This window comes from Phasianus colchicus, chromosome 20 (genome assembly GCF_987193195.1).
Source record: "Phasianus colchicus chromosome 20, bPhaCol1.hap1.1, whole genome shotgun sequence".
Lineage (NCBI taxonomy): Eukaryota > Metazoa > Chordata > Aves > Galliformes > Phasianidae > Phasianus > Phasianus colchicus.
Genome location: NC_143455.1, coordinates 1,250,469 through 1,273,789, shown reverse-complemented (window position 1 = coordinate 1,273,789; position 23,321 = coordinate 1,250,469). Strand labels below are relative to the sequence as shown.

Below are 23,321 nucleotides of genomic sequence, written 5' to 3'. Positions count from 1 at the left end.
GACTTCCTCTTTGAACACTGTGTGGGCCCTGGATGAACCCATAGAATCATAGAATCATTTGAGTTGGAAGGGACCCTTAAAGGTCATCTCGTGCAACCCCCTTGCAATGAACAGTGACATCCACAAGTCCATCAGGTGCTCAGAGCCACATCCAGCCTGACCTTGAGTGCCTTCAAGGACATGGCACCCACTACCTCTCTGGACAATCTCACCTGGCAATGAAATGCAGCACAAAGCAGGACAGACGGATGCAGATGGTCCTGCTGCCAATGGGACAAGGCCGGGGCAGTGGTGAGGGCAGGCTGGGGTGGGCAGAGAGGTGGATGGAAGGAGAAAGCAGATGGCAAGATCTGAGTGGTGCTGAGTAGGAAGAGGGGTGTGAGAAAGTCCTGGCATACATAGTGTGGAGGAGATGGTATCGTATACAACACACTATTCTTACTTCCTTATACAGTAAATTGGTAAGTTTTTTTTTGTATTAAATCAGATTTTATCACTGAATCAATCTTGCACTTTTCTATTCTTGTTCTCTGCAAATGACCTTTTTTAGCTCTCCTCAGCTCTTTCCTGATGGGACTCATTAGGAGCTGGTGCTGATTTTTACAGGCATTCACTTTCACTTAGCATCTGGATGGGCTTTTTTTTTTTTTTTTTCCACAAAACAGTTTATTGAAATGATTCTTGCAGCTTTGTGCTGCTGCACTTAGTGTCAGCAGCTCCTCCCGGGTCATGTGCATGCACCCCACAAAGACTTCTGGCGTGAGCTGGATCCTTCCCTTCCCTCCATGAGGTATGAGTGCCACCAAGAGAAGCTGGGAAGCTCCTTCCTTCTCTAAATGTTTTGTGGAAGTGTAATGTGAATGTACAGAATTTCCTGGGAGTTTTCCTGAAGAATTTTAACAAATCCTGCTTAAAACTCGTAGTAGAACAATGTAGTAAACAAACAAACCTCCTCGTCCTTCAAGAACTCTCAAAAATTGTTTACCTAATCTGGTGAAATTCTTCATAAAGGCTTTAACTCCACTATGTATGTTAATCAAAGAATAATTTTGCATGCATATTTTACTTTGCAGGATGTTGGTACATGTTCTGACATAAAGGCTAGTTGCTCTTTGCTATTTCTCTCTTACTGCCTGTACCATGCAATTAGCAGCCTCTTCTGAGCTGCATGCACTAATTCCATCACCCCGTTTGCTCAGCTAACCAGAGCCTTACATAAAGAAAGGTTGTTCTCCATTTATAGATCTGTTCTGCATTTCGAACAGTTCAAGTGCTCTCTTAGGCAGATTCCCCATGACTGTGTTTTTTCACAACACCCCTGGCTTTCTGCAGATATCCGGTGCTTATGGTTGGAAATTTGTGCAGCAAAGCAGCCAATGATGCAGACCCAGCAGGCACGGTGGACAGAATCAAGCAGGCAGTAACAAATCCTGAAGCCTTCCTCTGAAATGTTGCTAATGCATGTCTGTGGTCTGATTGCTTTACAAACGCCGCTTTTCATTCACGATCCCAAGGGCTGATTGAGAGTTTCGTTCTTACCTGCTCTTCTTCTCTTCCAGAGGTCACTTTAGTGTCTGGTTCTCCAGTTGAGCATCCAAAGTGGAGCAGTCAGAATCTGGACCGGACCCCACAGGCACGGTGATGAATGGTGTGATCAAACAGGACCGCTCGGACCACAAAAGTGCACCAAGTGGAAATGAGGAAGAGAAGGCACCCAAAGAAAAGGCTGCGGGTGAAGTGAGGGATGGCACCAAGCTCCAGCCATCCCCCTTTGCAGAGCGGAAGAATGGTGAGTGCCTCTCAGTGGCAGAGGGGGAAAGTGAGCATGCACAACTGGATCAGTGCTGAGCAGCATCTTGTGTGTGTGCTGGGTTGTGGCTCATCATTATTCTTTTCTGTGGTGTTTCTGAAGGTATTTCTGGTGGCAAGATTTTAAGATTTACTGGAAGTGGCTCCTCAACTCAATATTTCTTGTCGTGCTTAAGAACTGCTGTCAGCCATAAGGTAGTTGTTCTTTGCATCCAAGTGCTTGCTATAATTTGGGGCTGAAATGTAGCATTTCAAGGTCTTAGGAAGAGAGTGATGTTCTGATGATAATAATGGAATTTGTTGGGGAGTAAGTGTGGTGTGAGGTTGGTCAGTCAAGCAGGATTTTGGTTGCAAACATTCTGATAGACTTGTTCTGCTCTCAAAGAGTGCTGGATGCTTCAAGTAAACTCATGTTCAGTAAATTTGCTTCAGATCAGTGAACTTGGCCTGGGCCTTGGCAAGGATCATTTTTGTTTCCTTGGCCATGTGTCCAGAAACTAGTCATGTTGGCAGATGTTGATCCAGGTTTCAGGGGAGATCTGTTGGAAGAAGGCTGATAGAAAAACAACACAATTCAGCCTATGCAAAGGATATTCCGGCTGAGGAGCTGTTTGCCATTTCTTTCAGGCAACTGTATAATATAAGAAATGAAGAAAATTCCTCTGTGCACTCTAAGGCTTTCAATATTAAGAGTTCAAAATATCATGCAATGTGAAAGTGCAGCTTGAAGGCACTATTTTTGCTTTGTGTCTCTGATTGTTTGCATTATTGTACAGGACCCAATTTTTCTCAATCACTATAAATCAGAAATAATCCAAATGATGTCATCATGGCAGTGTACTGGTGTCAGCCTGGAATAACACAGCAGAGAATCAGGCCCAAACTCTGCCCATAGTCAGATTAAGTCACACCAACGAGTGCACTTTTTTCCTACAGTCTCAGATATCGAAGTATTCTTAAGATAACATGATACCAAAGGCAACAATGATGTGGACTGGTGAAATGACAAAGTTAAGACTGCCTGGTGATGCATAACATTCATATTTCCTCTATAGCTTTCCAATTTATGATTCTTGGAGACTCATGCCCTGCATGGCCATCAGCTTGGTGGTCCATCAGGACATGGCTCACTTCTGCATGGGTGGTTTGCACAGGCTGGGCATCCCTCCAGCCCTTTACTCTCCTCCTTTTGCTGTTTTTCCCTTTCTTTAGCACATTCAGATAATGTGAGGGCTTGGATCTTCTTACTGATCCTGTTCAGGAACAGCCATCTTCCTTCATCTCACATCATCTCAGGAGCAGGTGGGCCTGCCGAGAATCACACATCTCATGCGATGCCCAGGCCTGCCTTTGATGTCATGGTCCCTGCTGGGACAGCTCCTGCTGGGCTTGTGGAGCTGCCTGATGAGCATTCAGCAGGGAAATGTGGAAGAGTGGCATCTCAGCTCTGCTGGTGATCCTCTGCAGTGGTACACAGCAGTCACCTACCTTTGCCCTGTATGCCACCACACACGGAGTTCTGAAGCAGATTTGTACCCTTGAGGCAGAGTCTCCCTGTCCAGCTTGTACCCTTCATTGGGTGGTCACAGGAGAGAATTTCCATCCTGTCTTCTGTTGTAGGAGGGATGGTCAGTACCTGTGGGATTGCTGTGGAGAAAAAGAACAAATCACTCTCTGCTTGTTTCCCAGCCCCATTAAGGTTACCTGTGCAAGCCTATTTGCCATTCTCCTCCACCGCACAAATGCATGGAGGAAAGCAGCAGGAGGGAGCAGGGATCCAACATCAGCTGGCGATCTGGGGGGTTCAGTGCTCCTGGACAGACACCCATCTCCCAGGGGCACTGCTCCTCAGAGCTCCTGCCTGAGTCTGAACTTTCAAATCACAATCTTTATTTGACTTAACTTTGATTTAATGAAAACAGTCTAGCTAGCATATCTTTAAATAGGAAAATAGTCTTTTTAACTCTTGTATTACTCAGAAATGGCTAAGGAGATTTCATTTAAGTTTGTAAAAATAAATCACCTTTGAGAAAGGAGAAAGCCCATTCAGCAAGGCCTACAAAAACTCAGGACTGGATACATATGCTCAGAACAGAGGATACTGGTACACAAACACTGAGCAGGAATCCTGATGCCTGCCTCCCCAGTCTCTGTCCCTTCTCTGCCTCTGGAAAGGTACATTGTCAGGCTGTCCTTCAGCCATGACAAAACTATGCCCAGTCCCATGGGCCATGGTGTTTAAATGCTCAATGACATCTTTTCCTCCTAAGTTCTGGGCCACACTGGCCTGAACTGAGCATAGCTGTGAACAGCTGTTTTGGAAGAGCCTAAGAAAAACATGGCTGTGGGCCTTTTGAAAGTCACTAATAATATTGGATTTAGAGATGAGCTCTACTAGGCCTCCCAGCATAGCCACTGTGTATGCACCTTGGCTGAGTACTACAAGCTGTTGCACTTTGCTTTGCCAAGAGAGGTCATTTTGAGCTCAACACGGCAACTTCACCCTCAGCAATGTTCCATTCAGCCTCAGTAATGAATTGAGTTGCCCACTGGTGAGATAAGAGTTCCTGACAATACTTTAAGCAGCCTCATGATTCATAAGCTACTTTTCCCTTCCAGATCCCCATAAAACCTGCTCGGGTCTTGACACTAGGGCCAGTGATAGCATTTTAAAGTATCAATAATCCCAGGGTCATTTTCTTCAGGATAATATCCTGTTTTCCATCCAGTCTCATCTCATCTCATCTCATCTCATCTCATCTCATCTCATCTCATCTCATCTCATCTCATCTCATCTCATCTCATCTCATCTCATCCCACCATGCTGCACACCTGTTATTTATCTGTGGCATCCATACTGTGGTAACATCTGTACAACACTTCTCTCTGCTCATCTTCACTGGCTTGCATGAAAACTATCCTTACCCTGTCGATCTCCTATGTGACTCTCTGCACACCTCTCTAGGGAAGGTGGTAGCAATGCAAGCTGTATAAATCACTTTAGCCAAGCATCTCTGCCAGTGTCAATTTGGTCAGGTAGATTTCAGAAAGAATTTTGTGGTACGACTTACAGTCACAAGTAAGGATGAGAGGATATGAAGGAGCTACTTGCTATCAAGCAGCTCCTCAAAAGCTGTTTCAGTAGACGCGCTCAGTGTGCGAAGTGTTGGGCATCTTCTGGTACAACCAGATATAGCGAAGTCCTTGCTTCAGTGTTGTTCCCAGCCTCTAGGACTCCAAGAGTGAGATGTTTTTCAGTTAGTGAGTTACCTAAATATGAGGTCTGTCTGATCAGATGAGGTTTCTCTGCCTTTGAAACCCCGCTCAGAATGGACTCAGTCCCCTTTGGAGGTTTCTCCAATGACTGTTGGACTTTACATGACCAGCTCTGGCTGAGATGTGTTGGGGAAGAGTTTAATTCTATCCATTTGTTTCTCCAAGTGTGTCAATGTGTAACCATGTTTGAGTGTCAGAGCTTTGCCTGTAGGCCATGTATCCGGTGTGTAGGCATGGGGCCAAGGCTGCTAGCTGGAAAGCTGCATGAGATGGACCCTACCACTGCCATTTAGGCAATTGGATTTAAAGAGAACTGAAGAGTTCCCCTTGTGCCTACTCCAGTTCAGCAGCGTTTGTTAACTGCTCATAATGTTTCCACACAGGTTTCCCATTGCTGATTTTGGAAAACAATGTAGTTAAACTTTTCTGTTTATTTGTATAGTGAAGTAGACCCTCTGACCACCAGCTCCTTTAGCCCCTTGCAACAAAGAGGAGGATTTTCAAGTGCCCATCTGGTTTGTGTTTAATGTAATGTGCAGAAAGGTTGCACATTTTCAGGACCCTTGTTCATAAGTAGTAGATTGTACAACAGTTTATTACACAAATGGAGCTTTTTATTGCAGGGCTTTGTTGAGCTGCCAGTTGGGATAAAAAAAAAAAGTAACGTGCTTCATAGTCGCTATCAAGGAAAATTAAAGCATTAAATTCTGCTCAAACTATCAGCCATTGGTGAGCTGGTAATCAAATCCAGAAAGGCTAGTGGGAGGTCAAGACTTTTTTGCTCTTGGTGTTCCTGAATCAACAATTATTATGAAAGACATGTAAGTGAAGCAAAAATAAAGAAGAGAGAGATGTCTGACCCAGAAGTCATCACAACATCAGAGTGCATAGACCAGAAGAGGAAAGGTATCTGTAGGTTTTGGGGAGAAAACCCTAAACAGTCCTCTCAGCTCTTGTGGTGAGCATGTGTTTTAGTTTAATTCTATATTGGAAAGGTTATTAAATTACTATCTAGTCCCAAACAAAATCTAGCCCTTGTTCCACATAGCCAGGTACGAGGTGTATCTACATGAAGATTTTCCAAATTACCTTTGGATCCAAATCAAATAAATATTGCAAACATTGTATTGAACCCAGGTGATATCTAATCCACAATGAAATATCAGCCTGCAGCCTTGAACCGCACAGCCCAGCTTTAATGCCACTTAAATCAGAATGTAAGAACTAAAAGAATTCCAGGAATCCAATGATATAAACTGTATTTTTAGAGCTGTGAGTGACTTGTGAAACATTGCAGTGACTAAAGATAGCACAAGCAAGGTTTTCCATGATTTATCGCAAGAACGCTCACAGTAAGTTGAAGTCATCAAATGTTGTGATAGCAGCACCTACATGTTGGCATGGTTTCAGGACGGGTCATTCATAGCATATTTGTCACAGAGCACAGTTTCCATGACAGAGTTCAGACCTGCATCTCACTTGCACAAGCACCACACACATCACTCTTCTATTAAGCCCTGAGAGATTCATTTGTTTCTAGAATCTGTTTTTTTTCTTTAACACAGGCAGGTGGGACCCCACCTGCTGGCACACTTCAAAAGTCTCCCAAGTTCTCAGTCCGGATGAGTGATTGAAGCAGCAGCAAGAGGAGGGCCCTGCCATGGACACAGTCACTGTCCTGCTCTGTTCCCTGTTGGCCATCTGGAATTTAGGTGTTACTTAAGCAGGAGTTCACTCAGGGACCCACCACTCCTCCTTGGGGATCTGTGTTGCTCTGTGCTCCACAGAGGCTGGGTAAGACCTTCTTTTGCTGAGCAAAATATCTACAAAGGGTCATTTTAAGGATAAAGTCATGGCAAACATTTCCTGACACCTCATGATCAGCTTTGCTCTTGGCTCCTGGCCCTTGCTAGCTGCAGTCAGCAAGGATAAAGGAACTGGCTGGGAGAGAGCAAGCTCTGCTGCAGAACTGTTTTCTTCCAGTTTCTAATACATGGGGATGCTTGCAGACATGGCCAACCCTGCAAAGCGCCCCCTGCAGAGGCAGGTGCACCTCTGTATCCTGCAGCCGTGTGTCTGATAGACTGGGAATCATCTCGAGTCTTCTTTTGTCATGTGTGAAGTCCCACATTCATCTTCCAGCCCTGAAATCCACTGGACACAGAGGTGTCCTGGTCATGCTCCCCAGGCAGGGCTCCCTTCTCTGCAGGGTTAGGAGGGTGGCAGGGAGACTGCAGTCAGTTCCCCTCTCCCCCAGCCAGACCTGGCACTGCTCTTTGTTGCACCCAGCTGCCCAGTCTCTACCCAACAACAGGGTTATGCCCCTGTGACCACCTTTACCCCCTCACTTCTCCCATTTCTGGGTTTCTTTTTCAGGTATCCTGTGAGGTGTTTCTCAGAAGGATTTTCATCCTACTATGTGTCAAAGCTGCTGCTTTGTTTCCTCCTTCAGAAGCCAAACTGAAATGGGTACAGTCATTTTTTCATGGTCCTTTTCATTGCATCTCCCCTGACCTGCTCACCAGGGATGTGTACTGAACCAGCTCTGGAGAAGCTTCCATGGGTTACCCTATTTTGTTGGTTATCACAGCCTCAGTATTGCAAAGCAGCATGGTGCTGAGGCCCAGCAGGTCCTTCATTATCTTCAGTGGGACCACTCTTGGGGTGAGGCTGCAGTCTGCCTGTGTGTCCCCCTGGCCAGGACCATTGCTCACCACCCAGCAGGACTGGATTAGGTTGTCTGGGAGTTGGAACTTGATGATCACTGGTGTCCCTTCCAACCCAAGCCATTCTATGATTCCATGATTGTGTGACTGAGCTCCTGGGACCCTGGGTTTCCTGACACCACCATCAGAACAGCATTCAGTATCCATGCTCAGCCTGTTGTCTTCCCTGGTAGCCATGCCTGTGATAAAACAGTGTCAGTAATTATAAGATTTCATTTCCCTGCTCCACTGGGGCAAGAGCACTCATGTCTCCATGCTGAGCTTCCATTTTTTCTGTTTCACATCATTTACAGTTGTGTCTATTCCTTGTTGCTTTCTTGATCTGTGAGTATTTCTGGAGGCAATGAGATATTTGCAATGATAATGAACAAGCATGTGCATAACCAAGTATGAAATCTAACGGGGAATGGTAGGAAAAGGCATCTTCTGGTTGGTTATTCTCTCATTGTCCACTTCCTTCTTTCTGTCCTACTTGAGGACTTGCTGCACTTATACTGGATATGTGAAATTGGTCTGTTTGTGGTCTTGCAGGTACTGAATTGCTCATGGCCAGTAAATCCTTTGAATACAATTAAATGTAGATTTTATCTCTGACTCAGGAACTCTCTAACTACAGACACCTTTTTGTCCAATATTACTCTCTTCCTTTGGTCACTGATAAGACATAGACTGCTGCAGCCATTTTCAGATTCTCACCTGAAAATCCTCTTTGATACTGTCTCTGTCTGAATCTGTTGACTGGACACAGAAGTAGGGTGCACTTTGGCTAAGAAATGAGGCTTAAGTATTTCTTCAGTGTGATTTGTCCATTAGGCCAGCTTACCCAGGGACTCAGTGTAAGCTGCAGCACTTGAACTCTTTCAGCTCAAATTAGTGGGTTCCTTTCAAACGGTCCATTTCTATGTAAAAAGAAATCACAAATTTAGGCAAAAACCTCACAGAAACATTCTCTGGTGCTTGCTTCATATTTGGTTTCCCAGTGCTCTCATTTGGAGCAGGAATCCCAAAGGAGTCACAGAAGGCTGGCATAGGAGACATGAAGTACTGTACACTTCATTGCAATTAAAAGAAAGTCAGCCTTGCTCCACCTCAGCACGTTTCATCAGATCTGTCACTGCTGACACTGATAGCCTTTCAACTAGTACTTTCTTGGTACTGGAAGGAGAGGAAGAGATGGTGACTTGTCACAGTTTTTAGTGGGAGCTCACCAAGTCATAAATATCTTGCAGATGACACCAAGCTGTGGGGTACAGTCAACACACCAAAGGGATGTGATGCCATCCAGAGAGACCCAGAAAGGCTGAGCACTGGGCCCAGGGGAACCTCAGGAGGTTTGACAAATCCAAGTGCAAGGTCTGCACCAGGGTCATGGCAACCCCCACTACCAATACAAACTGGGGGATGAAAGGATTGAGTAAAGCTCTCCCAAAAAGGACTTGGAGGCACCAGTGGATGGCAAACTGGGCATGAGCTAGCAATGTGCCCTCGCAGCCCAGAAAGATGGGGAGATTTAGAATATAGTTGTGAAGAACTGGCACAGGTTGCCCAGAGAGGTCATGGATGCCCCATCCCTGAGACATCCAAGATCAGGTTGGACAGGGCTCTGAGCACCTGATGGATGACATTTGGTCCCTTCCAATTCAAATGATTCTATGATTCTATGATCAGGAATGCTGAAGAGAGGATCATAAATGGCACCTTCTGTCCTTGAAGAGAATGTGTATACAAACATACTGGAACAAAAGATGTTTCCAGTTAATGCGCCATCTGTGTTAGATTTGTCCATTCACAAAGAGGAAACAGATATTTTCACTCTGAATGGGGTTTTAAATTAAGAGGCAACAAGGAAAGTAAGTACGTAAGTCCTATCTGCGTCTGTGTGCGCAAGTGTTTGTGAGTGTGGACATGCACGTGTGCATGCAGAACCCCACAGGCAGTTCACTCCGAGCTGTCTGACCTCTGCACAATTCACAGAGGAATGGCACAGAAACCACACAGCACCACATCATCCTCACAACATTCTCTGTGGGGCAGTGCAAGCTGTTTCTTTTAACAAACTCAGTGGAAATTGTCAACACTGGAAGCAGTACAGGTGTGTAGGTGGCCCTTGTGCATGCCCAAAGCCATGGAGCTCATGGATAGCTGGGGAGCACCAGAAAGAGAGGTGGGACAGACACAGAGCTTGCTCCCACTGCCAGTCTCAAGCCAGGAAGTTCTCTAGGGCTAGTTCCTGCCCGTGACGATCCTGTGGCAATAGCTCAGCCTGCCCTGGTGCTCCCTTGTGTGCCCATCACTCTGCTGGTGAGACAAGCACGAGCTCCCAGGGGAGGAGACAGGCTGCCCTCGCAATCTGTTCCCATGTTTCTTGTTATGGATCTGGCTTTCTCATGGCTGGTTTTGGGTGGGTGTGGAGGGCACTTCCAGGAATCCATCTTCAGTCCCAGTGCTGCATCATCTTCTGGTTACATCTGGCACAATATGTCTATGCAGATGTTTAGCACTGTGGCTGCTTCCCAGCATTTTGCTGGGGTGGCGTTTGGAGAACAGCTCCATGGATGGGAAAAGGGCTGTGCAAACCAGCTCGTGTATTTTAAAATGAGAAGAGAGGAAGCTCACATCTGTGTCTTTGTTATATATGCATTTAGGGCCAAATCAGGCCTCCGTTTCTGACTTGGACATAGAGAATAGTGCAGGGAGAAGGCTGCTCATTCTGAGGCTGCTGAGCGGCAGCAAAATCTCTCCATAGCTACTGCTGCAACCCTGGGGCTATACAGACATTGCTTCTCCTGCACAACAGCTCCCAGAAGGAACAGGAAATCTCTGCTGCCTTGTCTTTATTCCCTCGTCCTCCTAAATCCTGCTGCTCAGAGGCTGGAGGCTACGATGTGGGGACACAAGAGGTCAGTGTGGGTATTTCACCAGGTTTTTCTAGGGGCCGGGATAAGACCTCTCCTTCCCTTACTGTATGGCTGCAGTTTCTGCTTTCCCACCTTTTTGATGCATCTTTTGCCCTGTCTCCCTGCACTCTACTTTGGGACTGGGAACATTCTGGTAGTTGAGGTCTTGGCTGTGCCATGGATTTCTTCATGCCCAATTGTGCTGTATTGCTGACACTTTATTTCTCTGAATTTTGCTGCTTGTTTCTTTACAGTAAGGAAGGAAATCATCTCAGTGAGTTCTCTCTTAAGGCTTAGTAATTACAACACAAGACACCCATCACAGAGGAAGGATCAAAAATCAAATTAAGATCCTGGAGTTTCTGCAAATAAATCACCATCTGTGAGTAACTCTGAAGCACACAGTGCCATGTTTGCAGAAATGGCAGCAGCTGTCTCAGTATCTACAATATCATCTCTTGCAAGGCTGCAGGGAAGGACATGTTTTAAGAACATGGGCCCTGCTGAGCTCTCCCAGTACCACTGTGCTCACCACCCTCACCTTCCTGCTGCTGCTGGGTGGTCTGATGCCCACGAAGACCTGCAGGAGGCACTGATGGAGCTGCAGTGGCTGATGTTGCATTTGCAGATGGCTTTTAGAAGTCCAGCACACACTGCTGTTACCCATGAATGCCCTACGCTGATGGGCTTGAGGTAACGAACTTTGATTTGTTCCTTTTATGGGTGCTTCTCCCAAAGCCACAGTTCCACAGTGCTCATACCAGATGTGAAGCACTCCTCTGGCCAGCGAGCAGCATGCAGGACAATAGACATTGTCCTCAGCGGTATGTCGTTTAGCCAAGGATGGCTGAACTGGTCAGGATGCAAGAGATTGTTTGGAAATGTAAAAGTAAACACTGAGCAGCACTGTTCGCACCAAGGCGTAGCTTCCAGCTACCCTGGGATGCTAAAGACAAGAGGAAAAGAAGGGGCCAGGACATATATAGGCACTACGAATTATGAGATGGCATCAGAAGGCTGGCCAAACAGCGCATCCATAAAACCTGGCAATGAGCCCCTGTGTTTGCAAGGGGAATAGGAGCAAGAAGCGCTGCAGGACCACAGAGCAGCCTGGAACAGGCTTGAGGCTGTTCACAACTGGAGAAGCATTGCCCAAGCAGCAGGAGCAGTGGGCTGCCAGGGCTGCTGTCGCCTGCAGCTATGAACCGCCATGGTCTGCTGCACTGTGACAGGCATGGAGACCAAGGTGGCTGTGGATTTGTTACAGTATAGCTGTCCAAATCTGTTACAGGACTCATATGAAGCCAGCAGGAGAAGCACTGCACGTTCTGTGCTCAGGGATGCATTTGCAAACCACTAAAGCAGTGCTCAGAAGAAACACGGTTACTAGCAGAGATGTTAGCAAAACAAGAAGAATCGTAACGTTAACGTAAACATGACAGATCTCTTCCTGATGGATACATGTAGTCCATAAACATCATTGTCACAATGGAGATCTTGCCAGAGATTCCTGAAGGTGCTTTCAAGCATGCTGCCGTCTCGTCCTGTGGTTCTTGGGGTTTCAGAATTAGGACCAGCTGTCTGCAATTGAGGCCCTTTTGGAAGCTGAGGATAGTGCTGCCGAGAGACTTCTTTAGGACTGAGAGTGTCTTCAGTGCTGATGAGAAGTTTTCACAGGCAGGTACAGCTCAAAATGGTTCTGCATCACCCCAAGATGCCGCGGTCAAGCTACATTGCTGTGATGGGCATGGTAAGGGCAGGGGCAAGCATGTGTAACTGTGATGATCACTTCAGCTTTTCGAGGTGTAAGGCCTAGACCTGTCTGCTGCACTAGCACAGTAATTGCTCTAAATAACAACTCCCAAGACTGAGCATGATGTTGGCTTCCAGATAAGACTTGGCAGCTGATTTTGACTTTTACTTTGCAGTATCTGCTGGACAGATGAGAATAATTTGAGGGAGCTGTACAGATTACCTGAGCTTCATATAGACCCTAAGTCTCTGTGTGTCATGTAAAGATAATGGTTGGGCATAAAGATAACTGTGCTGGCATTGCTGTGAGAGGTCTCTGCCACCTTGGTGAGTTCTGCACAAATAACAATGATGAGAGGATACAGGCACTTTCCAGCAGGGAACAGAATCAAAATGGAATGATTATCCTGAGAAGGTGTGAGATTTCTCCATTCTCTGATGCTTCTGTTGAAACCACAGGAACAATCTCCTGATCTGCATTTTGTGTTTTCTCCAAGCTTTGGCTTGTCATCCAAATATGCACCTGGAAGCTCTAAAGCATCCCACTTATCTCCCTGATGGACACCTGCTACCCTGAGCTCTGTGCAGCCTCTGACTCTCAATGGGAAAAATTAGCAGCTTTGCTCTAGAGGCCCTGAAGGAGGCTGCCTTTGTCAGGCACTGAACCAGAGTTTGAAACGTGGTTTTAAATGTCCTTCTGCCTCGTATGCCTCGGGCAGCCCCTGACACGTGTGCTGCAATCCTGCTCACTCAGCAGAGCGATTTGCTCCACTGAAAATGAGCCTGAAAGTTGATAAGAGCCTCTCGTTAGGCCTGAAATAGCCCCTTGCGGTGTGGGACCGTCTGAAATAGGTATCATGTGAAGAGGAGCAGTCACAGCATAGCAGAAAGGAAACTGAGATCATGCCTGTGCTTTGCTCCAACCAAAGGTGCACAGTCTGCTTGGAAGTGTTGCTTTGCTCATTTGTACATCATTTAGGACAGCAGTGTTTTGTGCTCCTTGCTCCTGGTACAAGATTGCAGCACCAAAAGTATATGTGTGTATATGTATATATACAAAGAAAGTGGAGAGACATGGAAAAGAGAAGAAAGTAGGGTAAGAATTGCACCGGAAAAAGTGCAGCGTGCGCCATCTGGAAATTGGGCAAGGGATGGGATTCCAACCTTTATGAGAGCCTCAGGAAAAGAGTAGAAGTTTTCCTTCAGTTCCCTTTAGCCAGGCGAGATGCAGCACTCCTGGTGTGAAAGCACAGCAGCAGTGGTACATCCTGATGCCTTGAGAGAAGGAAGAGGAACCATCCCTTCTTTCTGACCTCCCCAGGTACCTGAGGGGAGCACAACTGATGGGGTGGTAACCAGGATGTCCTTCTGCCAGGGTTTTCTCAACACTAGCCATAGAGCTGCTCTCTCCTTGGGCACTTCGTTTGGAGCACTCAAGCACACTTCAGTGTCAATCAAATCTGTCTGAAAGTATATTTCTCTGCTATAGAGCATAACATTATCCTCTGGCATCCCTCCATGAGAATATTAAAAATAGCTTACCGAGTTACTCTGCGAAAATCACTCGTATAATGAGACTTTTGAGTCTTATTTCATTAATGAAGGAGATCCAATGCCACGCTTTAATGTGATACTGCTGTAAATCAACAAAGAATATTTTTAGAAAAATGCAGTCCTATTATTCAGAAGAGATATTTTTGTACGGTGGAGTTAGAAAAGAACACTTACTGCCACGAATTTCATCCAACTCAATAAGCTATTTGCATCTGAAAACTCCAGTGCTGCTTAGATAACAGCACACTGCTGTGCATCTGCTTTGCCAGTTTGTTGTACCACTGTTTGCCCAGCACAGGGAAGAATCTCAGAGCTAAATCCTGTCCTGATCCTTTGCAGCAGAAACCATGAGCTTACACAGGGAGGGGCCAGGGCTCCCAGCTCCTCCTGAACTGCAGCACAAAGCACGGAGCCCGGGATGTGGCCAGGCTGAGACACAGCACTCCCATCCTGACAGTAATCTGCTGGGTCTGTGGGCACCTCAGACAGATGTGCACAGGGCTGGTCCCACCAGCTGAGGGCAGGGGCTGCTCCCTCCAGCCAGAGAAATGTGGAAAAACAGAGCAGTGCTCCGCAGTTCCCTCAATCAGCGCTCAGTGATGCAGGGCTTTCCTCAACCAGGAGCGAGACGTGATGTTTAATGGCCTCAGTGGGTATTTCTTCCTTGGATTTGTCTAATTGCCTTTTGAGCCTGTGTGAAGGAGGTGATTTGCTACTTCCGCCGCGGCCTACCGCCAGGCGTAAATCACGGCGGTGCTGCCATAACAAGCGCAGCAGGCCGCATTCCTTGGCGCTGCCGTGCGCTGCGCTCCCCAGAGAAACAGAGGGAGCTCTCGTTTGGTGTTGTTTAGAAAGGCTGCCAGGATGGGCAGCGCTTTGAGGCAAGAAAGAGGGTTCTTGGAACGCTTCTTGAGTCCCCAAGGTGCCTCTGGGCTGTCTGCAAGGATTCACCGCTGCTTTCTTTAAGGATCTCAGCGGGATGAAGGATGGCTCGTGCAGCAGGAGCACAGATGAGTGGAGTGAAAGGGGTTCTCTTAGACAAAAAACAGCGCTCAGCTGGTGAAGCTGTCTGGGAGGCAGTGATATAAAACATCGCAGCATCGTCGTAGGCCTGGAACTGAGCACTACACCCCACGAATCCATACAACCATATGGGCATGCGAGGTACGTCTGGAAGAAACCTGAAAACATTCTCCTGCCCAAAGCCAAGGCCAGCATTCCTTCAGTCATTGCTGGCATAAGTCAGTCCATCCTCCTCTTAGTGAATTTCTTTCACGGAGATTCCAACTCTGAACAACTGTCCATTCAACTCCTTCCTGAAGTGCAAGCCTGCAACTTCTAGACTTATCCAACAGAGAAACAAAGAGCATAATGCTCGGTTTCTTTACAATAGAGGCAGTGAAGCAATGAAACAGGTTGGCCAGAGATGTGGTGGGTGCCCCAATCCTGGAGACTTTAAAGGTCAGGCTGGATCAGGCTCTGGGTACCTGATGAAGCTGTGCACATCCCTGTTCAAGATGACCTTTAAAGGTTCCTTCCAACTCTAAGGATTCTATGATTCTATGATTCTATTGCCTATGATTCTATGATTCTATTGCTCTATATGATTCTATGATTCTACTGCTCTATATGATTCTATGATTCTACAGCTAAAAACTTACTAGTGTTCCCCTCAGCCCAGTTTTCCCCAAACTGACCTTCAGTTTCACAGCATTCCCTAGGAGACCTGAATTTCTGCATGACTTGCCTTCCCTTCAGACCCTTGGGCTCTTTTCAGCAGACTTACACCTCTGTCCATGTGATATACTGCAGGACGTGGAGCCCAAGCAGAGGGCATGCCCAGGAGAGCAGAGCAGAAGGCCTCAGCAATGTGCACAGCCTGCACCATGCCTGCCCAGTGCCAATCCCTTTCACACCTCAGTTGCACCATCAACGAACCTGACCCATTGTGATCCTGTTCTGCTTTGGCAGAGCAGCTGCACAGCATTTTGCCATATATGTTGTTTAGGTCATTCCTAAGTTAATCTGACTGCATTTATTTCTGTAAGCATTCTCACATCCTAAGCACTTCTTAGAAGTCATTTCTAATTGTAATCCTGCTCTGCCCCTATGCTTCCCTTCGAATTGCCTTCTTATTAATCCACTCCACTTTGTAGGAGAAAACATAGCACATGGGACTTCGTGGGATGTAGTGATGCAGTGAGATCCTCCTTCTACGTGTGCCTTTCTAAGTATTTTGCACCACCTTGAGCCATTTTATACAGATAATGTTTTCTCAAAAAGCTTTGAAGAGTGTCACATCCATGTCAGCAGCTTTGTTAAAGAGAAGATGGATGACATGTGCTGCTTCTTTCCTATCCACAAGTGTCACAGAAGGACTGGATCTGACACATTCTCACTGAATGTTTTTATTTCTTCTCCTTGATTTGTTTCAGTACAGGTTTGTGGGCTTGATTAGTAGTGCCAGCATTTTTCTGGAGATGGAAGTTACACTGGCTGATCTATAAGTCCTCTTTTTCAGAAATAGAAATTCTGTTTACCATTTTTTAAAGCAATAAAGAGAGTTATCTCTCTGCTTCAGCCAGGTGTCTTTAAACATCTGTTCAAGTTGCCAAGTTGGATCTAATAATAGGTATATAAACCAAAGCATCTTAAGCAGGAGGAATGAAAGATACAATTTCACATCCCCAAGTTATGCCAGGCCCTGCTGCTCCATCACAGAAGACTGGGTAGTACCTGATCTGCTGATACTCCCCAAGGAAAGAGGGAACCCAGGAACATCTTTGTCTCCATCTGACCCAAGAATGTGGGGCTGATTTCTCCTTCTTCCCAGATGAGCATCATTTTCTCTTCTCACTTGATGCTGACACAGCTTTCAGCCCCTGCCTTGGGTATACTATGATCTTTGGGATAGATGAAGAGCAGAGAAGAGCAGAGTTCGTGCTGTTCCTTCCTGGCTGCCAACCCACAGGCACTGCCAGACCCACCCAGACCCCTCTCAGACTGTGAGCAGAAGCACAGCAGCACACACCCATTCTGTCTCATCTGCTTTCCTTCAGTGCCAGCCCCATGCAGCCACCAGCAGCCATCCCTTGGCTGAGAACAGGCAAAATCCATAAGACAGTACAAGCAGTATCAGCTGGAGAGCTCACACCTGCCTCAACTCCCGACACCCAGCATGAGACATAATCCCATTTTGATTGCATCAACAAGCCAGCCCTGTTACAATAATAGAGCATTATGGAAGCAGTGGGTGCAGGTCAGTTTGTTAACCATATATAGCATAACCCACTAGAGCTGACTGAGAACATTTTAATAACTTTGCGTTTATTTCCATAAAAATAGGAGAAATCTACAGTTTAATCTGTAATTCACTCAGAAGAAAAAAAAAAAAGAAAAAAAAAAAAACAACAAATTTTCTTCTCTGTGCCTTTCCAGAGCTTCACAGTTCATCATGTGCAATGTCTGACATGCAAAACAAATGGGAATGTTACCTTGCTCAGACCAAACCTTATTTTCAGGTCTTAATTTCTTTCTTTCTTTGTTTTGCTTTAATAAGCTTTCCTGTACCATAAATTGAGGAATGCTGTCTTGGCAGCAATCTCTCTCTGCCTCTGCTTCTCACAGATGCTGTTCAGACCCTTCTCTCTCTTTGGTTCCCCACCACTACCTATGAGCTGCCCGCAGCTCCCCCAGCTTTGCCCACAGTGCAGCTCCAGTCAGTGCAGCCAGCTACAGCTCTTCCAGCTTCCTGTGTCTGTGCAATGGTCTGGAGGAGCAAACTCTGCATGGAGGCAGCTGTGCCAAGCAGTGGGGGCTGTGGGGAGGAGATAGGAGAGGAAGTCAGAACGAGTGAAGCTTTGTGGAGCTCTGAGATCTGGCAGAGAGGTAAACAGCCTTTATCTTAATGATCTTGGAGATCTATTCCTCTTTGGTTTTCATCAGAGAAGCCTTTTTCTGCACTTTTCACCTGTTCCAGGCATTTTGACTTTCACTTGTTCTGGACTGCTGTGACTCTCACTGCTGTGTTTTGTTTTTGGAATAATACGGTCTGTTTCTTTTTTACAGGAAAGCAGCAAAATTAGGTGAGCCCCAGAGAAATGTAGCTGCATTTCAATGATTCATAGTAGTGCTCCTCCCCCCACATCCTTCAGCTGGAAAGCAAAGGGTCCAGGAGCCAGTCATCCTTGGGTGCTGGTGTAATGTTGTCTGGAAGAATTAGGGCTGGAAAAATGATTTTTGCTTTCCTCTTTGGCACAATTGCTCACACAGAGGCAGCCAGTGTGGTTCAGCTTATGGCTATGAAGGATGCAGAACCAAGAAACGCCGTCAATAAGGACGGAGCTGTGGCCCTGAGTGCCCTCTCAGCCCCATGGGAGTGTGTGCCAGTCCTGTTTTCACCACTTCTGCTCTGCTTGTTTTTCTCAGTTCACAGACATTTCCCACCATCAGCCCATGAGGTTGCTGTCTCTCTCCATCCAGCAACCATTCCTGGGACGTCCTATCAAACACTTATGGCATACAGCAGCTGCAGCTCCTCGCTAAATATCTGCATCAGCTTCTCTATGCCATCCATTCACTCCTTCTCCCACAGAAAGGTTTAACTGTGTTTTTTGTGAGGTGTGAAAGGAAGGGCAGGGAATGTAGGCATTTGATTTCTGCACTATGTCGCATTGCTTATATCACAGAATCACAGCATGGTTTGATTGGAAGGGACCCCTGGAGGCCATGTGGTGCAACCTCTGCTCCAGCAGGGCCACCCAGAGCAGGTTGCTCTTTTCAGCTTTTCAAGCTTTTCAAGTTCTTTGTGGAGAGCCTCCACAACTTCTCTGGGTACTTGTTCCAGTGCTCCATCATACACACTGTTAAGAAGTGCTTCCTGATGTTTAGGCAGAATCTCTTGTGTCCCAGTTTGTGCACATTGCCTCTTGTCCTGGCACTGGGTACTGATGCAAAGAGCCTGGTCCTACCTTCTTTGCATCCTCCCTTTGGGTGTTTATAGACATTGTTGAGATCCCCCTGAGCTTTCTCTTATCCAGACTGATCAGTCCCATCTCTCTCAGCCTCTCAAAGCAGAGATGCTCCAGTTCTATTTTTTCATCTTGGTAACCCTCTATTAGACTCTCTTCAGTGTGTCTGGGAGCCCAGAACTGGACTCAGCACTCCAGATGCAGCCTCACCAATTCTGAGTGGAGGGGAAGGATCACCTTGCCTTACCGGGGACACTTTACCTAATGCAACCAAGAACATAATTAACCTTCTAAGCAGCAAAGGCACACTGCTGACTTGTGTTCAGCCTTGTGCCTACAGGATGGAGAGGAGAGGAGAGGAGAGGAGAGGAGAGGAGAGGAGAGGAGAGGAGAGGAGAGGAGAGGAGAGGAGAGGAGAGGAGAGGAGAGGAGAGGAGAGGAGAGGAGAGGAGAGGAGAGGAGAGGAGAGGAGAGGAGAGGAGAGGAGAGGAAAAACATTGTCCTGCAGCACAGTGATTTTCTACCCATGTGGAAAAGGCCTACCAAGGAACCTGAGAAGATGGTGACAGTGTATTTCTGGATAACCTTTGCTCATATTTGCACCAGTCCCAGCTGGCTTAAAGAAAAGGCAGTGGGCTTGATGGTTGTGTCTGTGACTCACTAGAGTCACAAATTCATGATGTTTGTGAGCAAACCAGGAGGCATGGAGGCAGGTTGTGTGTAGAGATGTTGGGACAGGCTGAGGGGTGCAGGAGAACTCCTGCTCCAGAAAAGCCCTGAGGTGACAAAAGCTGTTTGTCCAGCGTGAGAAATGTGTGCCAGGGACCTTGGATTATTGCCATTGTAGAAAAAAATATTTCCATCCATATTTCTAAAAAGAATCCAGACAGTTTGTCCTGCTTTCTGAGGAGAAAGGGTGGGGACAGCCGACAGTCCCTGAGCACAGTGGCCCCAGGGCTTTTGCACATGGAGCCCCAAGCACCGGCAGCCAATCTCCCACTGAGGTTTAAGGGTTGTCAGGAGCCAGGCCTGAGCAAGGCCATCAGAGGCCTTTGCAGAGGTCGGGGTCCTGTGCTTGAAGCAGCCTAAAGGACACAGCTGTCCTGCAAGCAGACACTGGGAGCCATGGGATACCCTGGCAGCCTACCAGTCACTAGTGCATCAAAATAATGTCTGGGTTTCCTTGTAAATTAATAAAAACTTATGCATTTCCATGAAACATTTTGATGTCTATGAATCAGCATTTTCCAATAAAATTGTTCTGTCAGAAAATTCCCAGCGCGATCCAGGCCTGATAAGGCCCAGAGCGTTGGCTGCAGCCCAAAAATGAGCCTCAGCGGTGGGGCAGTTGTGGAGAGCGATCCCTTCGGGCAGTGACGGTTGTGCCTGACCTTTCCTACAGCGTGACTGTGTGGCCTGGGCATCTGAAATGTTATTTATAGACGGGAGCAGCAAGCAGTGTGGAGTCGTCAGCAGGCCTGCTGGGCTAAGAGCTGCAGCTGGACCTGCAAGAGCTGCTGGCAAGAAGTCTGCCCAGTGGAAAAGCCACTTTGCAGCAACATGAATAGAAACCACCTCCTTTTCTGAGATAAAACATTCCTGCTGGGGGCTTTCTTCTGTGTATGTACTTGTGTATGGCGCAGAGCAGTGCTATGAGGTTACTAGTAGTGCTGATAGGTGGTTTGATCTCCTTCTCATGTTCCTTTCCCCTGTCTGTCGCCAGAAGATCCGTTATGGTATGAGGAGGCTCTGATTTCATTATGTCTGCAACTCTGTGTATATGTATTTTTTTATATCTCAAACTATAAGGATCGCTGGGGGAAAATTACTGTTACGTGACAAAGGCCTGCACCGCAAAGAAATGTGTTGCTTTGATTTCATGGGGAGCACGAAAGAATGAAATAAAACAAATCCTTTTCAGAGCCATCTGCAGAGATTTTCTCAGCATTCTCCAGAGGCGATGCTGCCTGTATTGGCCCAACGTGCAGCAGTTGCCAGCAGGAGCCTGCCAGGCTGAGGGCAGAACAGGCTGTGTCAGGGCAGAGTGCTGCTTTTCTTTTGCTTCCAAAAAAATGAACCCCAATCTTCCTAATCAGAGCATTCAAGATTCGTTCACATTGGGAAGTCAGGGCTACTGTTCCCAGATCTTCCATTAGTCACCTGCAGCATAGTGAAGTCACTTTTTGTCTCTGTCCCTGACCTTATATCTGTCATTACAACTCCCCCTGCCAATACAAGCTTCTGATACAAACACGTGGATATCTTCTCTTTTGTAAAATGCAATGAAGAAGTGAAACCAAGGTATAGTTTCCATTCCAATCACTTCAGTCTCCTGTTCTGAAGCCTCCGTGGACTTCAGTGGAGTCATCGTCCCTGGAGGTGTTCAAGACACATTTAGATGTTGTACTGAAGTACGTAGTTCAGTGGGAAATATTGGTGGTAGGTGGATGGTTAAACTGGATGATCTTAGAGGTTTTCCAATCTTGGAGATTCTGTGATTTTACAATTCTACGGTGGGTCAACAGACAGGCTTTATTCCAAGCTAACACACCATGCTGACATAAGCCATAACCCCACTGATATGCTGCCACTATGAGTAACGATGTGGTAGTGAACCCAGCCAGAGAAGAAGGGACTTTTCTAGTTCTTGTCTATCTGAGCAAGCAATCCAGACAGATGAAGATGTCTCTCTGGAAAGAAGAACCTCCTCAGAGTATGTCTTACTGTATCCTTACTACAGAGCAACCACAATGTCTGGCAGGTCTTCTAGGATGGGACCACCAGAAAAGATGCCTGAAGAAGCACCCTCTCTGGGCCAAGGAATAGCTGACTGTAGAGGGCTGTGGTGCACATTCTCTTGGATCCAGTGAATCAGCTATTCCTGAGGAGCCAAGGCATCTTTTTTATTACAGTGTCATTTGAGACCAAGAGAGAGACGGAGAAGGAGCAGTTGGCTGAGAGATTTCAGTTCCATGGTGAGGGACTCCACTAGTCAACTGCTGCTCAAAAACAGATCAGAAATCCCCTTGGGAAACAGCCTGAATTGATGATTGTTGAAATAAGCACTTCCTGGTACTTTTAATGCACAGACAAAAGTATCATAATATCTTCACTCTCTTTTGACCTTTCCTGGCAAACAGAAAAGCAGCTATGGGCAATTGGTAGACATAGTTTTGTAGAGTATGAATTAGTGTTTTGGAATCCATAAAATATTGTATTCTTATTCAAAGCTACATCCCAGCTTTCATCAAACATGGAAGCTGAACATCATTATGTAAAGACTGCTATGTATAATTGCAACTCAGAAAATAATAGGGTGGGATTATGTGTCCTTATAAGAAAATTCTTAACAAACAGGGTACAAAGCCTTTATTCCATTTTTTAATGTCAGAGACAGTACAGAGAAAGATTTACATCACTGTGGTTTGATGTAATGCTATGACAATATGTAGATTAAGGGATTTACTTCAGAGAGACGTTTGTTTGCATACGTGCACTCTGAGTCCCCTTTAGTAAAGAGAAATATTTATTCTGACAGCATATATTGTGTTTCCAAGATGGACTGATTCAAGTTTTCATTCAGCAATGGAGAGTCAGGGCAGATGATTAGTTTAAACAATACAGATAGACTTTCATTCTATAATTTGTACTTCTGCTCATGTAAGTCAGCAGTGAGAAGTTTAAAATAAATCAAAATTACGATTCCTTCAATTTAACAATATTTTTGTTTGATACCTGGCAACCACTTTGATATGCATGGCTATTGCAGCAGTGCCTTCTGACAGCTGTTTTCGGAAAGTTCAAGAATAAGAAGGTGGAAGGGGGTTCAAACCCATAGCGTGTCCCCCAGATAAATACCCCAAGCACTGAGCAAAACCTTCCAAGTAAGGAAGTGCACGCTGAAGAGAAATAGCTGCTTCTCTTACCTACCTGCCCTTCCTAATCGTACTGTTAAGCATCCATGGCCACTGGGAACCTGCCATTTGTCACCTGGAAGGTCAGAAGGAACAAATAGGGGCCGCAGTGGAGCAGTTCTGCCTTGCTCACGTTAGCTATAACGGTGCACGGATGGTGGGGATTTCAGTTGCCAGAGGCAGTCCAGGACCTCCGACGGATACTGAGCCCGTTAATTGCTGAGCTGCCGCTCCCAGCAGCCCTACTATTGCACTCCTTGAGAAACTCGGCACAGAGGACACTCTTTTTTTTTTCCCCTAAGGCACGTGAGTGGGAGACTGCATCCTATGGTGCCTTGTAGAGGTGTTGTTGGTCACTGGAAATGTACCATTTCACTGAGACAATCCTGTAGTTGAGCAGCAGCTCTAGCTCCTGCTGTGTTG

General features: G+C 46.3%; 1 protein-coding gene across 5 annotated transcripts in view; it reads left to right on the top strand.

Moving 5' to 3' along the window:
- Positions 1-23,321, top strand: part of MYOCD (myocardin) — a 227,039-nt gene that overhangs the window by 126,549 nt on the left and 77,169 nt on the right. For 3 of the 5 annotated variants that reach the window (XM_090121964.1, XM_090121963.1, XM_090121966.1), the window contains exon 2: positions 1,560-1,789. In XM_090121964.1, coding sequence (XP_089978090.1) covers positions 1,642-1,789 — 148 coding nt within the window. In that variant the 5' untranslated portion in view covers positions 1,560-1,641. Of the gene's footprint in view, positions 1-1,559; positions 1,790-23,321 lie in introns of those variants that run through there. The other 2 variants (XM_090121970.1, XM_031603761.2) reach the window with 1 other exon arrangement.